Below are 17269 nucleotides of genomic sequence, written 5' to 3'. Positions count from 1 at the left end.
CACTTCTTAATAGTTAGGAACGTGAAATTTTGGTCAGGTGACCCCGAGGCACAGTTGGAAAAGGGGTTTTGCTTCTGGCCATTATTGCATTCGCTCATGAACTACATTGCACTACCCAGTCTCCATACATTTGTGTTTTTTCCAAACTGTAGTTGCTTTGTTATTTTGACACTTGGTCACAAAGACCCGTGAAGGTCCCGGGGTAGAATATGCCTTCAGCAACCCATGCATGCCATAAATGGTGACTATGCTTGTCGTAAGAGGCGACTAACGGGATCGGGTGGTCAGGATCGCTGACTTAGTTGACGCATGTCATCGGTTCCCAATAGCGCAGATCGATGCTTATGTTGTTGATCACTGGATTGTCTGGTCCAGACTCGATTATTTACAGACCGCCGCCATATGGCTGGAACATTGCGGCGTATAACTGAACTCACTCACTCACTTGGTCACAAAACTTTTAATGTTCATGTCCATTGCACTCCGGCACTTACGTTGTTCACTGCAGGAGAAAAGCCATTTCACCCGTTCAGTTTCGTACGGCTATGTTGGGGCTGACTTTCTTTTAAAACATACTACTTGTGTGTGCAAAGCAAACGAAACAGACAACTTCTATTTGACTTTATTTCATATATTTATTTAACAACAAAATATATATGAGATAAATATCTACAGATTCATTGGAAGTTGCTGAAAATGTTGCGATTAATTGTCCTTGACCTGTTGTCAAATGTTAAATAATTTTGAGAAGATGCCTTTGTCGTACTATCCCTGAGAGCGCAACTTAATCAGGTTGTATTTTCAACAGCTGTGACACCAAGGAAAGTCCTACATTGTATTTAGAAAATGCTTCAAGTCACTTTTACAGGAGAGCAGCAAAGATTTACATTAGGTTATTGGGAGCAGGAGTATTTCAACATCTATAGACATGACACGTAGAAGCATATGTATCTTACAGCCACGTGCTATTAACGTACTGAATATGATGATATGGTCTATAAAGTCACTATCCAGTGTTACAAGTGGATCCATTGTAGCAGCCTGTCTTATATACATCAGGACAATAGTGTTAAGTAGTTACGGGGTAGTGCGTGTATACACGTTTCAACTGTTACAGGAGCTGAAGGTTTTGATTTTGGTAAAGGTGGGACAGGTGTTTTGAAAAGCGCATCTGAATTCGCTGTTGTGACGATGTTAGGATAACAGAGCTAAGCGATAATGTCGAAATATTAATGAACATTTGTTATGGAATTAAAATGCGTGTTTGAAAGAGTTTAGATTTAAGGGAACGTTTGATAAAACATACGAGTGTGGTTTGTAAGTTACAGACGTGCGTGTACATTTTGTTCATGAGAGGTTGCGTAGTTTTTGTGTTTTAACAGTTTGGGGATTTTGTGACACATGAAATGCATGTGTTAACGTAACCTGTCTGTCCTATTGTTCAGTCTTGTCATTAGACGATATGCCACAATATTCGCATCGATTAAAGCGCATTTTGTTAGTCTGAGAAGTGAAAAAGGATATTACATGACGGATATATAGCACAACACTTGATACACACAAACGCAAACACATAGGTCTGTTGTAGCATCATCAATCAGTTTGGTAACAACGACAGAATATACAAGACAACTAATTCACTTACACTAGTGCTTATTTGATGTGCCATTTTTGCAGGAAATCCAACCCTTAATATTTTTTAAAAATTATTTTAGAATCAACCACACAGTGGGGCGTAAAAAATCCTTAATTTTTCCTGTTTTGTTTATATGCGCCATGATAGTCTGACTACTCACGTAAGACGTTATTGTCTTGATATTGCGTTATAGTGAGGCTATTGTTGACACGCCCATGCGTTTTCACGTTATGCTGTTAACAAACGACAGGGCACATACTGTCGGGAATGTACTATACGTGCTCATCTAAACCTACAATCACAGCGTGTTTAGATAAAATATCAATTTAACAACAAAAATAAATTTACTGGCTATCGTTACTTCAGTGTGACAAACTATAGAAGCATACTCGTATCCTTAACGAAATCCTAATTCCCATTCGTTAATATTTAAACGGTTATGTTCAGTGTAAGGGAAAGTTAGGATAATGACTGACACTGAACAGCTTCTGTAGTTTGTCATTTTAGATATTAACTCTCCTTTCAAGCATTGCACCTCTCTACCCCTCTCATTCAGCTGCCACCCCAATTTCCCACACCCGTCTACAACCTTCCCCTCGCTTCACCGCCCATTGTTTCTCATAGTCTTCTACACACCGGTCTTTCATCTGCAGAATTCCCCAGACCACCCACATCCCATTCCCACACCTCTACTATCGTCTATCCCATATACGTCTTGGACTCGACGGGGTACGACCGCTCCAGCTTGACTGCGGTTTCCCTGCCGATGTCGCCCACGTAGATGTCGCTACCATCCCGGGACACTGAGACGTCGTGTGGCAAGCTCTGGTGCTGTTGAGAATAAATGCGTTCAACAGTGAGAACGAGGCATAATTTATGAACGGTCTCCTATTGCACTTGTTCAATGCTGCCTCCACGCAGGGCAGTCCATGTTTCATTCCTTTGATGCCAACCAGACACTCCGGTCGGTCAGAGGCAATCTTATGATTCTCGGGATATTTCCGCCGACATTGCAAAGCTTTACTTGCAAACTAAAACACTACACACGTTATTATACACTTCATTGACTGGCATATTTATAAGCTGGTGAATTAGACAAGGACAAACTTCCAGGATGAACAACTTCTTTATTCTGATTATGTCATTATCTGTTATTATGAAATTCATCAGACCTATAGAACCAAGTAAAGATTCTTACCGTGTTGTCGATCCACCATTCCTCCAGCCCCTTCCCGTCCAGGGAGATGGTGTACCCACGGGCGTGGTTTTTGTTCGTCTCTGGGTGCACCACGGCATAGATAACATCACCTACACGACAACAACAACAGTGACCTGAAATAATGCCACTTTGAACAATATTTAGTTTATATTATATTACATTATACACGTGACGCAACTCTTGGACGTTTGCAGCGACGATGACGCCCTCGTCAGTGGTACATGAACTCAGTAGTCAAGCACGACCATCCAATCCATAAAAGTGGCTGAAAGTATTCTCAGTAGTCAAGCACGACCATCAAATCCATAAAAATGGCTGAAAATATTCTCAGTAGTCAAGCACGACCATCCAATCCATAAAACCGGCTGAAAGTATACTCAGTAGTCAAGTACGACCATCCAATCCATAAAACCGGCTGAAAGTATGTAAATGGCATAGAAATGGAGTTTGCTTCAGAACTATGTATAAATGCAGTCCATGTTAATTCTTTCTCTTGGAGGGGAGTGTGATAGCCTAATGGTTAAAGCGTTGGCTCGTCACGCAGAAGAACCGGGTTCGATTCCCTACATGGGTACAATGTGGGAAGCCAATTTCTGGTATCCCCGCCATGATGTTGCTGGAATATTGGCAAAAGCGGCGTAAACTAACCTCAGTCAGTCTCTTGGTAAATATTATATTGACCTCAGTCTCAGTGATAGAATATGCCTTGATGTCAAGGATTATTTTTTACAAACTCCTGGGATCAGTGTTAGGTATGCTTGGGTCAGGAGCAGTAATAATGAATGACATCAATAGTTTAACGAAACAGCAAATGTTAAACATTTATAGATGAGCGGGTTTACGCCAGTCGACAGTATTTCGGTCACTGGGGTCCAGAACCTGCCAATCATCAATATTGTAAGATCCTGTGTACAAATTACGAACTATCGATCCACCATGATGACAAAAGTAGTTCCGGCAAAGAGAGCATAACCCTGCCAGGGATCCTTACACCAGCATATCATGTACGGGATAAAACCTGCATTCACTTCACACTGAAGTTGGATGACGTTCATCATGTGTTCACGATTACTTGGGCGATTAGGTCAGCATGTTCTCCAGTCGCAGACACGTTCCTTTCCGTGGTTAGAGACTCAAATGAGCCATCTACTTGGTACTATTTCAAACACGTTACCCCAAACTCTCCTCTAAAAGTGGCCATTTTCCACAATGACCATGCTCATATGTTTTCACTCTTTCATAGATTAATTATTGTAATTTAAACGATTCAAGCGTAATATAAAGTTGTAGTGATGCACCAACGATGCTCTATCACGTGATTCCAGTCCTTGGTTCTGTAGCGATCATGCATTACATGACGTCATCAAGTCCGTCATTTTTCAAAGTCGACGCATAAACGTTGAGAATCTTTGGTATAAAACATTACATTTAAAGATGAAAAGGGTAACATCATTACAGCTTAGTTTCCTGTGACGGTTCTAGATCAGCGTATCTTTTAAAACATATTCTTGAAAGGAGGAGCCAGTCATAACATTACATTGTACAAAGAATATCATCCTAGATTTCATGCGCTTTATGTTAATGTATTCAGTCTTTTTTTCAAATGTGTAGTCTGTAGTAATTGGATTCTCACCACACTTTACTTCCCCTCCTTTCCGATCTGAAGCGTTGTTGTATTGTTTTCATAATTAGCAAACCGTACGAATAGAACTTCAGAAAATGATACTGACAAAGTGCTTTTTACCACCGACTGTAAAGATCGTGATTTTGATACGATTAAAACAGACTTTCTACAACTTACCCATGCAGTGAGACATGGAATGAATGAAAGTCCCATAACATGCATTTCTTTTTGTATGTTGGTTTCGATCCACCGACGAAATGCTATCAGTCAAAGTCAAAATCTCAAAACAAAACCGTTACAGAACATCTGGCTTAAGAAACTGCAATCACTAGTATAATTTCGTCTTCTAGTGAACTGTCGACACGTGTAATATTTCCTACCGGTTGGGTCGTATGCGATGGCGTAGACTTTGCCGATGGCGTTTTGAGGGAACAACGTCTTGATAAACTGTCCAGTTTTGGTGGCGTCTGTCAGACCGGCGTTAAAACACTGGACTCTGCAGGAGAGAGAGTGACATTGACATTACGAAATAATTAAGATATTTAGGAGAAAATGCTTATACTGTTTTCAGTTTGGAGGTTCATTGCTGATTAAAGTATCTTAAAAAAACTGAAGGTCTCCGGCAATATAAGCATAATTTTTTTCATTATTATTATTTTTCTGGAGCAAGTATTTAGTGCAGTAATGACAAAAACAATTACTCAAATTGCTGCAAGTATAGTAAAATTAACCAACAGAATTAAATCATCCTTCAATGTCAAGGTCGAATGGATTTTGTATGTTATACGACTTGTGACAGGAGCTATAGCTAGTAAACATGTTTGTTTCATGTCTGACGCCACACTCAGCAATATTCCAGCTGTATGGCGGCGGCCTGTTCATAATCCAGTCTAGAACAGGCATTCCAGTGACGAACAGCACGAGTATCGATGTATGCAATTCGGATATGATGACATGTATCAACCATGTCAGCAGACCTGACCACCCGGTTCCGACACTCACTCTTACGACTTAATGGGTTGCTGACCAATTTTAACCGGGAGCATCAGGGGTGCTGAGCGATATAATGGATGCCGCCGTGGTGAGTCAGCCTGCTCCGGCGTGTGGGTAGCGTCTCATAACTTCAGTCACTGGCCAAGTCTAACCCGGGTCTACACGGGTAGGTTACATGTACGACATTCGTCAACGATGCCATTAAACATCCTCCTCCTCACCTAGCGTCCTCTCTATCAGCCACACAGATCATGTCCTCTTTCTCCACCAGGGCCAGGCTGTGTGGGATCCAAAGGGCCATGTCCGTTAGACTGCCGCTCGCTGTAACATGTGTGTTGAGTTTGATGTATGAGTACTATTTCAGATATATCACAAGTGGGAAGGTGATCCAGATTGTAGACCGTTACCACTCTGGATGCCAGAGTATGCGGAGGACAAATTTGGAAACAGTGCGATTCTTGGATACAAGCCTTGTAGGGGCTTGGCAGGTTTTTAACCGGAACTGTACTGAACAAGCGCCCCTTTAGACGAGTTGGACACCAATCACTAACACTGTATCTTTAACTCTATTAAAATTGAAAATGAACTCCAGTTAGCTGGGAGAGTCAGAACAGGATGAAAATCTAGACTCGTTTTTCAAATAGGCCTTCAGTATTGCAGAAAGAGAACGGCGAAAGAGGTCATTATGGTTCAGGAACTGTGCACCCTGACCTCTCTGGTACAAACAGACACCTGTTATTACACAACCTGACCCAACACTTAGACATTAACATTTCAAGGAAATATATATATTTAACAATTCATATTTATAGAATTTATACAATATTTAATAATATAAATAGTTGATCATTTTCGTAATAATTTCAAAACTGAAAATTTATTTGCTGTCTGTTTTCTAAAGCATTGTACTCACCCTTTTCGCCCCATGTCTTCAGAACTTCCCCTTCCTTGGAATATTTCACGATTCTGCTATTGCAATAACTGAAACAAAAGTGAAGGAGTTAATAAAACGTGCAGGTTTAAGTTACAGACGTCTCCGAATATTGTAGTCTGTAGTAATATAGACAGGAGCACCTAGGGTCTTAAGCTGGATACTAGGTATTGAAACTTGTAACGATATAACAGCGAATACCGGCACCGTTGAGACACTCTATCAGAATATATCAAAATATCTTATATCCTATTTTATCATATAATATACCTTGTTATAGAAAGGATCCATGCATATCTTGTTACGGAAAGGATCCATAGCTATGGAAAGGTCCCCTGCATATCTTATTACAGAAAGGCCCAAAGGACCCATGCATGTCTTGTTACAGAAATGGGCAAAGGGTTGATGTATTTAAGGGGAGGGATATTTAAGCATAAGGACATCTTGCCAAGACAGACAAATCACCTTACCCGTCAGAAACGAAGAAGTCTCCATTACTGGCTACAGCGACATCTGTTGGTTTACAGAAATGTTTATCGTCACTTCCGGGTTCGAACTTAACACCGAGGACAACATCCGGTTCTTTTGCATCCTTTGGGAATCTCATGACCTTAAATGAACAATGAATACATCACACGACTTCAGCAACGCACGCTGACAGAACGTCTTATAAATAAACACATAGATTCTTATATACTGACTTCTTTCCACTTAAAATTTGATAAACTTTGAACGTTTTCAGATTGTAGTGTCTTTTGTGCTTTTAGTGGCTGAATGATGAATTGTACTGTTTGTTTGTCAGTCTGCATTCATGATGCTATTTCAGGCAAATAGAATAAAATGAATCCCCATCTTACGAAAACGCAATCTGGCGGCGTGCCTTTTAAAAGAGATTTAAGGATAACTAAGTGTTGCAGCATGACTGACATCGCTCTGGCCGGAGACCCGTGAAGGTCCCGGGGTAGAATAGGCCTTCAGCAACCCATGCTTCCCATAAAAGGTGACTATGCTTGTCGTAAGAGGCGACTAACGGGATCGGGTGGTCAGACTAGCTGACTTGATTGACACATGTCATCGGTTCCCAATTGCGCAGATCGATGCTCATGTTGTTGATCACTGGATTGTCTGGTCCAGACTCGATTATTTACAGACCGTCGCCATATAGCTGGAATATTGCTAAGTGCGACGTAAAACTAAACTCACTCACTCACTCACTCTGGCCGGAAGTGTGGCCCATCTCACGAGACGTACCTGGTGGAGCGCGACGTCAGTCACCCAGAGGTTGCCATGGCTATCAAGTGTCAGGCCGTGTGGCAGATAGAACCTGTCGTACAGAAACAGGTCACTGTCACAGAAGTAGGTTAGCTGTATGTACATATGTACAGGGAAACCGATTTAATTATCCGTATTATTTTTAGTTACTTCAAGCATAGATCTATTGATTATACAGGATGGAATAAGTCACTTGTTTTGACATTTTTATATCGATTCCTACATATGCCTAGACTTGTAGATGACAGCCATCCCTGGATATCTAAAGTGTCGGGGAGAAAAGGGTATGTTTATTGCCGTTTGTTTTCTTGCAGTAAAATGAAAGAAAAAAAGAAATGTTTTTTTTTCGATGGTAATACATTTCAAACAGATAATCATAGGCAATACTTCGAGTTTCAGAGCAGTAGGTATCTACTAACAGGTCATCCTTGTCACCTTTTGGTAGCTAACATCATGTTTGGGACAAACCCAGTTTTTATGTGTATGCTCTCTGCAGTTCTGCAGTGTAACATTTGATTTTCTGAGTTTGCGAGTGGAGATATGAGATAACTGGAAGTATGGATTGAATCAGATTTGAAAATGGAGGATGGCTAGGAATGTAATAATATAAATTGTTAAAATACATCATGAATATATTGATCCTATTGTCATTCTGACGTTTCCCAAACGCGGTAACGGCTGTATGTAGTGTCATTGTATTTGTCACCTGTATAAGGAGGATGTGAACGTTACCTGGGGACTGGTGCCAGGTGCGCTACATACTGTGTATACAGCTGCCTGATGGTACATGCTGCAACATGCCACTGTGCCAGGTTACAGGATTCATACACCGACAAAACCATACATATGGTACATAATATATAATGTAATCGTAATTTTCTCCTATCATCCATACATTCATAAATATGACCTGAGGTGAAAGTGAGCAGTGCTCGATGTCCTGAGGTAAGGATGTTCAAGGTGATAAGGGAGGTAGTACTGAATGTGCCAATGAGGTAAGGAAGGAAGAACTCTAGGTGCTAATGAGGTGAGGAAGTTGGTACCCAATGGCGTATCGAGGTAAGGAGGGAAGTACTCAAGGTGCTAATGAGGTGAGGAACTGAGAACTCTAGGTGCTATTTAGGTGAGGAAGTGAGTGCTCAGTGGCCTGTTGAGGCTGAGGATGGAAGTACCCAAGGTGCTATTGAGGAAAGAAAGCAAGTACTCAGTGTGCCGATGAAGTAAAGAAGGAAGTACTCAATGACCTATTGAGGTAAGAAAAGAAGTACTAAAAGTGCTAATGTGGCAAAGATGAAAGTGCTCAATGTCCTACTTGGGCAAGGATGGATGTGCTCAAGGTGCTAATGAGATATGGAAGGAAGTGTTCAAGGCGCTTCTGGGGTGAGCAAGGAAGTGTTCCATGTCCTACTGAGTTGAGTAAGTGCTCAAGGTGCTAATGTGGTAAAGATGGAAGTGTTCAAGGTAAGGATGCATGTGCTCAGTGTACTTATGGGCAAGGAAGGAGGTGCCCAGCCCTACTGAGGTGAGGATGGAAGTGCTGAAGGTGCTACTGAGGTAAGGAAGGAAGTGCTCAAAGTGCTACTAGGGTGAAGAAGGACATGCTCAAGGTGCTACTGGGGTGAGGAAGGAAGTGCTCAAGGTGCTTCTTGGGTAAGGCAGGAAGTGCTTAAGGTAATATACTAAGGCGAGGAAGGACGTGCTCAAGGTGCTACTGGGTTGAGGAATGTAGTGCTTAAGGTGGTTCTGGGGTGAGGGAGGAAGTGCCCAAGGTGTTACTAGGGTTAGGAAGGAAGTGCTCAGGGTGCTACTGAGGTGGGGCAGGAAGGAAGTGCTCAAGGAGTTTTTGGGAGAGGCAGGAAGTGCTCAATGCCCTTCTGAGGTACGGAAGGAAGTGCTCAAGGTGCAATTAGGGTGAGGGAGGAAGTGCTCAAGGTGTTACTGGGGTGAGGTGAGGAAGGAAGTGCTCAAGGTGCTACTGGGGTGAGACAGGAAGTGCTTAATGTCCTGAGGTACGGAAGGAAGTGTTCAAGATGCAACTGGGGTGAGGGAGGAAGTGTTCAAGGTGTTACTGGGTTGAGGGAGGAAGTGCTCAAGGTGTTACTGGGGTGAGGCAGGAAGTGCTCAAGGTTTTACTGGGGTGAGGGTGGAAGTGCTCAAGGTGTTACTGGGGTAAGGCAGGAAGTGCTCAATGTGTTACTGGGGTGAGGTGAGGAAGGAAGTGCCAAATGTCCTCCCGAGGAAGGAAGTGCTGAAGGTGCTACTGACATGTTGGCTCCCTGGGATGCCACCTTCTTGCCGGTCCTGCCGTTGACGATGATGATGGTGTCCTCGGGGATGGGACCCTGGTTCTGCTGGGCGTATGTGTTGTTGGGAAGGAAGGACCTGTGCGGGGAAACAACGTCCATAATTAGATATTTGCACAGGCACAGACAATATTTGTTCCTCTCATGTTTAGTAATATAATTGACAAAAACATCTCTATCATCATATGAATTATCTGGATATATATAATTATGATAGAAATCAACAATTCTGTTTAAATTGAAAAGGAACCCAATTCGGGGAATCTAGAATTGCTTCAAGTAGGCCTTTAGCAATGCAGAAAGGGTTTGGAGGAAGGGAGAATACTGTGGTTCAGAAACTGGGAGCCGGACTAACAGTGATGGTGAATGTTTGCAATATTCATTACAGATTGACCGTAAAACGTTTTAGCATCTTTGTTTTAAAATATATATGCGGACGAACAGATGAATTAAATAAGTTCTAAATAAGTTGTAGGGCTGTCAAATAGACCCCCGCACTTACTCCATTTCCCAACGCCTGCTGCCTCTGTGGAATAGGAACACGTCACTTCCGTTCCCAGCCTCCACCCCAGTGACTTGACCCAGCTTGATGGAGGAAGATGGCCATTTTGGATTCACCACTGGGCCTTGGGACTCCAGCTGCGCCTACACAGCAAATACAAACGTGGATAGGCCACCATGTATACAGTAGAGGAGTAATGATGATGCCTATCAATATTTATTACTGCTTAGCTCAACAAGCACAGATTATTTTACAAGTCATGTACACTCACATAATATTCTGAATATTTCGTGTGTTTTAATACGTTGTGTCTTGTATGTGTGTGTGTGTGTGCGTGCGTGCGTGCGTGCGTGTGTGTTTTATTGTGTGTGTGTTTTGTGTGTGTGTGTGTTTGTGAATGCGTTTGTCTCTATGTCTCTGTCTGCGTGAGTTTCGGGCGTCTGTGCGTCCGTACGTGTGTATTGCATGGTAAGCCATGTCACAACCCTGCATCTACCAATACGTTAGTTGTTTCTGCCTCAGCACTCGCCTGATGTGCAAAGCTATTAAGCCTAACTAATCATTCCTGTTACATAAATGTAGGACATGTTTTTGCGCGCGAAACACCGAACCATCTATGTTAAACATTTCAATAAACCATCATGTATTACACCATCCATCAAACATGGATGATCTGTTGGCAGTTAACATGAATCCGTACATTACAAGCCGTATACGATCATTCGGAGAATGTACGGGTTTTTACTGGTGTGCATGGACAGCTTCTACACAGTTTTGACCACTGTACAGGTAGCTTCTGACTACACAGTTTTGACCACTGTACAGGTAAGGCTGCATAACAAATTAAATATTTATCGGGAACATTTTTTTCAAAAGTGATGAGAGTCTTAGAACCTTTTTTTAAAATTTTTGTTAGAAAAAAAGTGACGATAGAGGAACAGATTTCTATTATTTTTTCTCTCAGAATTACAGCTTGGAAAGTTTAGCACGTGTTAATGAGTTGTAGATTCAGTCACACTCGCACCCACAGACACTCATTGTTATAGCGGACAAATGGATGATCGAGACGCGGCAAAGTCAAAATTATTTTTTAAATGGCAATAAAAGCTTGTTACCCTCACAAATAAAGGTGACCCGCATATGGTCGACAAACATTTCACTTTTCAGCCTAACAGTTCGGAAGTTATAATGATAGATCGATTTAAACGACCGCCACGCTCCCTATGACACATGGCGTTGACACTCTACCTGTGGATACACAGCATACGTCAATCAGCATGTACAAGGAAGTTCTTTAACGTAACACGGTCACTACGCCCTGTGTTTGTTTGTTAATCCGCCCAGGGAATATTTTTCGTTTTTCGTTTGTCATCCATATTACTGATCAGATTTACATATCTACCGGTATATGCGATGTCTGTTGTTTTGTTTGTTATTTATAACTGTACTCGAGCAATACCCCGGCTTTATGGTGTCTTTCTGTATATAATCGTCAGGACCAGATATTCGTCCGATATATATCAACACAATTAATTTAAATGACACTAGCCTGTTATAGACTGCTATATTTTGAACACAAACCACCTTATTTACAATGTCGGTGTAATGAAACCAGCTCCGTTATAGCATTAGTAAACAACGCCTTCAAAAACATATGATGTTCGTAAAAATATAATAGAAAAAGCAGAAAACAACTGTGCGTGAGCATAACAAAGAGACGCCTTACACACTCGTCAGCAAGTACACATACATGTCCCTCTATGCTGTGGGGTGCCAAATATATACATGTCTCGAGATGCTGGTTTCCATAAGCTGAATGTATACTGATTCCCTTAAGGCAGCCAAGTCAGTATTTGAAGATAACATATGTTAGTTTTAGAGTGCTTGTATCACTGTATATGTCACATCAAGAAGTAATTGTACTTACTTTTGATGCGTCCCGGTAAGCCAGATATTCGTAGATTAGTTCCTCTGGTAAGTCTCGGTAGTAGGGGTAAGCGACAGAAACGGCCAATATGGCACACGCACACGCTGCTAGCAACGGCGACATGGCTGACCGGGAACGTCTGAGACACCGTGCTTTCACCAGCTGCTGATTATTCAAGTCGGACGTTGATTGTAGATAAGGACTTGATAAGCTGCTATCAAATATAGAGTCAAAACACACCGACCTCCGTCCAAAATGGAGTCACTACAATTATCATAATAGTAGTAATTGTCAATGACGCACTGACAGTTTCCGTTGCATAGCAACCCAAGTAATCGATTGGTTGGAAGATTCTGTGGGCGTAAAGATCATTGATCTCCAAGGGAGACAACTAGTGTAACAACCGCATCTCATTCAAGACTGTAACGATGACTGTTGTTCCCAGTGGCGTAGTGTTGACGTTGAAGGTGGGAGATGAAATAGTCTTTGTGACAGGTCGATTTTGAATTCAGTTTAGGAGTCTTTGTCAAATATGGAACATATTGCTAGAGGTTAATATTATGAAATTGTATATTTCCATGGATTTTTCCTTTTCGTCGCAGTTTGTCATTCGATCAACGGTGTCAGAGAGGAATGGCAGCCAAGTACAGATTGAAGTGGTGTAGGTGATCAAACCTGTTTCAAAATGTGAAAATGCAAAGGGCCCTACAATTCAGGTTTTTCAGTGAGTGAGTATGGTTTTACGACACGTTTAGCAATATTCCTGCAATATGACGGCAACTGACGACAGGAATAGGCCTCACATTGTACCCATGTGGGGAATCGAACCCGCGTCTTCGGTGTAACGAGCTAACCCCTTAAACACTTAGCTACGCCAACAATCCTAATTTCGTCAGAAAAGTATCTAGAAAATGTAAACACATCTCTTATATACTTTGACGTCACTTTTACTGGGTAATTATGTAAGTGAGGACGTTTCATACTGGGTTTTGCCAACGTTTTATCAACCAGGACCCAGATTCATAAGCGATCCTGATCTTAACAGTAATGTTGTAACATAAGCTTAGGCGGAATGATACAGCGCAAAGATCACTTAGCGGGACGAGGACTAGACTATAGTTAAACTTGGAGGTCTGTTGCACGTTTAAGAAGTGAGTGAGTATTGGTTTATGGCGCTTTGAGCAAGATTGAAGCAATGTCAAGACGGGTTACACCAAAAATGATTTTCACACATTGCACCCATGTGGAATCGTATCAAGGCCCTCGACCATGAAAAAGAGGATGCTTTCTTTTGTCGGTATCTCAATGCATGTACAGTTAATAATGTATAAACAATGCGGAATAGAGTCTTGTTCATAACCACACATTGTGCGAGAGGAATCACTTGGTATATGTAGTTGCACACGCATGCACACTCTTGCCTGGCTTATGTGAAAGCGTTTGTATTTAAGCTTGAAGCCGATCTCCTGTAAATAACCGTACCAGTGATTGTTGTAATGATCAACTACCCACATGACGGGACATGCTAACACACAGTAGACCTAGTCATCTCAGGTCCTCATCCATCGTGTCACTCCAGTTTGTCAATATCAGGCTAGAGCAGGTCTTCAACAACACAAGAGGCGGCCTACGGGATCGGATGGTCAGGCTTGCTGACTTGCTTAATACTTGTCATTGTATTTCATCTACGTACATTAGTGTTCATGACGTTGATCACTGGATTTTCTTGTTACAGACCGCTGAAATATACATGTAGCTGGAATACTGGTGAGTGTGGAGTAAACAACAACAAAAAAGATGTTGGTCAGCGCGCGAGCTCCAAGTACAGTTGGCTAGGTGCGGGCCCCTCTCCGGAATTTTCATGGTGACGAATAGGTTCTAACGAAATGGATTCGGTAGCGACCAGTGTAGGCTTCATCCGATTAAATGAGTAGGTCGAAGTATCCAACTGAGGCTACAGGACATGCATTGTTATAACGTAACTGTTGTATACGGGGTGTATACCCGTTAATGTGACGTGTAGTTGTAGGAAGCGGTCGTAAAATACGAGTTGATAGGCAGGCCCGATTCGAATTCATGATGTGTTTACAAGCACATTGTCTGTGTCGGTTTTGTGTGTACAAGGAAGGAACGATTGTAGGAATCCATTTCGCAGACTCAATAAACGAAGGTTATAAAGAATTTGACAGATAAACCTGAGCATAAACTACCTGTGATGTCAAGTGTGCTCTGCACACCACTCACTGAAGATCACCTGCGCCAGACTCGACCAACCAGGTAGAAAACATGTATGTTCAGTGTGTGCTTCGAGGTCGAGCAAACCCACTTGACGACTTAGCTTTTCTAGGCGTATTGGAGCGGTATGGTTTTAGGCCAACACCGACGACATATTTGCTTAGTCTACTTGATTTAAATGAGAACACACCCGGGTTAGAACTGATCTTCAGTAACCCATGCCTGTCCGGAGAAGCGACTAACAGGATCGGGTGGTCAGGCTGACTTGGTTGACATGTCATCGGTTCCCAACTGCGAAGATGTTGATCACTGGGTCGTCTGGTCCGGAGTCTACTATTTACAGAACATATAATGCAATATTTGTGAATGCAGCATGAAAATGAACTCACTCATTCATTAATTATGAATTGCCACCAATGTAACACCATCTTGTCAGTCTGTGGCGACTGACGCCATAATCATCTGCTGGTAGGGGACGTCCATACATTTCCCCATCGAAGTTGACGTATACATTGTGAGATAAAAGGAGTCTTTCCTGAAACATCAATATTATAGTGTGTAAAGCTGGAAGGGGCGACATCAGGCTGCATCACGGGGCGTTTGTTGCCTTCTCCCACTCAATACCCGTGAAGGTCCCGGGGTAGAATAGGCCTTCAGCAAAACCCATGCTTGCCATAAAAGGCGACTGAGCTTGTCGTAAGAGGCGACTAACGGGATCGGGTGGTCAGGCTCGCTGACTTGGTTGACACATGTCATCGGTTCCCAATTGCACAGATCGATGCTCATGTTGTTGATCACTGGATTGTCTGGTCCAGACTCGATTATTTACACACTGCCGCCATGTAGCTGGAATATTGCTGAGTGTGGCGTAAAACTAAACTCACTCACTCACTCACTCTCCCACTCAAAACAGTATAATGTTATTAGAGTGATTCGTGCCACCGCCATTTTGCCTAATTAGCATCAAGGTATAGATTTAAGTATGGGTAATATACCGAGAGAACTAAATAAAGAAATCCATAAAAATCAAGTGTTTGATAGAAACCTTTTAATGTTTTCCAGTTTTCATCACCAGCTTTTACTTGCGCTGTGGTGATGAAAACTGGAAAATAATAAAGGAACGCTTGATTTTTCCGGTGATCCTTTACTTATTTTCTCAGAGTATATTTCAGAATACACAAGTGAAATGTGTTGATTATCCTAATGCAGTGTTTTACATTCAGGATTCCGTATGCATTGATGTGCCATTCTTTCATATATCGGCCTCCCGATATGGATTACTATGTTTAGCAATTTCTGTGTTAGGGTGAAGGGGTAACAGAATGTGTACATCTTTATCTATGGAAGCTGACCTCATCAGTGCCTGACAGAGGATCAGTCAGCACAATGCAAGCGAAATGAAAATGGCAAGTTGTAATCTGACAACTAGTATATCGCGACGGTATGTAAATAATCGAGTCTGGACCAGACAATCCAGCTATCAACATCATGAGCATCGATCTGCGCGATTGGGAACCGATGACATGTGTCAATCAAGTCTTGATATCTGACTACCCGATCCCGTTAGCCTCTTACGACAAGCATAGTCGCCTTTCATGGCAAGCATGGGTTGCTGAACATACATTCTAACCCGGAACTTCTCGTGACAACTAGTAATGGCAATAACAAATTATGTTCATTCTTTATGCTACTTTTGTTTCATCGGAAGCAGCTGAAACTCTAAGTTATTCTTTCAGTCAGTGTAATTAAATATAAATAATATTTTTATGGTCTCTCTTCAACTTAAAGTCCCCTACAAAGAGCACCTACTTTGGAAACCCTGAAAACAAATCACTGCATAAAATATCAGAATGCCCATTTTAGCTTAGTTCAGCTTTCTCATATTATTTGTTTTTCGGTTTGGTCTCCGTTTTTAATAAACAGTGCCATTAAATAGGATCTGTGTGTTAGCTCCAGCGAATTCATTATGCATTCATTAACGAGGCGTTATCTCCAGCTGCGCCTTTGATACTAAGCGGCTTTACGTCCCCTCATTTCAAATGAGGCTTTTGTGATGTGTCAAAATTATAGAATTTTTACCAAAATTTAGCATAGATACCAAGCAGGATTCTTAAGTGCTTATTCCCTAAATATCAAAATCTGTAATAGAAAAATTGGTTTATTGATAAATAGATGTTTGTCAAGCACTTTTATAATTTTGTCGTGTCATAACGTTTGACATTTTCATTGCCATGTTTTTATTTAACTTAACAAAGGTTGTACTACTCTGTGTCAGAAAGCTATGCAGAGGCATGCCTATTTGGGTTTCTGATAGGCGGTTTTGTCTTCAGGAAAGACAACATGACACCACTGACGCGGAAACTCAAGCTTCTTTCCCATTACACCAGTGAACCCGAAAAAAAACATCACTTCTTCATTATTTTATCATTCTTATTTCTGGATCTTAGACCACAGAGAATAATTTGAAAGTCCGTAATAACTGCAAAAGTCTAGATTGTCCCATCTCTAGGTTCACTGAAATTACACGCTGATCTAAGCATTTTATTATTTATATTTTTTTAATAGTGTGAAAACCCTACATTACTATACTTCTGGAACGTTGTCAATTCAGTCATCTATCATGTACT

General features: G+C 41.6%; 1 protein-coding gene across 1 annotated transcript; it reads right to left on the bottom strand.

Moving 5' to 3' along the window:
* Positions 1-607: 607 nt before the first annotated feature.
* On the bottom strand, positions 608-12740 carry LOC137277702 (peptidyl-alpha-hydroxyglycine alpha-amidating lyase 2-like). The gene is made up of 10 exons (XM_067809581.1): positions 12408-12740; positions 10481-10623; positions 9941-10057; positions 7655-7727; positions 6874-7013; positions 6386-6453; positions 5694-5793; positions 4860-4975; positions 2835-2944; positions 608-2467 (listed from the first exon to the last, which is right to left on the bottom strand). The coding sequence occupies exons 1-10, from the start codon at positions 12528-12530 to the stop codon at positions 2336-2338; spliced, it is 1122 nt and encodes a 373-aa protein (XP_067665682.1). The 5' UTR covers positions 12531-12740; the 3' UTR covers positions 608-2335.
* Between the last annotated feature and the right edge of the window lie 4529 nt (positions 12741-17269).

This window comes from Haliotis asinina, chromosome 3, assembly GCF_037392515.1.
Source record: "Haliotis asinina isolate JCU_RB_2024 chromosome 3, JCU_Hal_asi_v2, whole genome shotgun sequence".
Taxonomy (NCBI): Eukaryota; Metazoa; Mollusca; class Gastropoda; order Lepetellida; family Haliotidae; genus Haliotis; species Haliotis asinina.
The sequence above is the reverse complement of the archived record's forward strand: the minus strand, read 5'-3'. Positions and strand labels throughout refer to the sequence as shown.

Coding starts and splice junctions, on each gene's coding strand:
- LOC137277702 (XM_067809581.1), bottom strand. CDS start 12,530: ATGTCGCCGTTGCTAGCAGCGTGTGCGTGTGCCATATTGGCCGTTTCT. Junction 2,945..4,859: donor CATCGCATACGACCCAACCG/GTAGGAAATATT, acceptor GTTGTCGTGTAG/GTGATGTTATCTATGCCGTG. Junction 2,468..2,834: donor AATGGTGGATCGACAACACG/GTAAGAATCTTT, acceptor TATTCTCAACAG/CACCAGAGCTTGCCACACGA.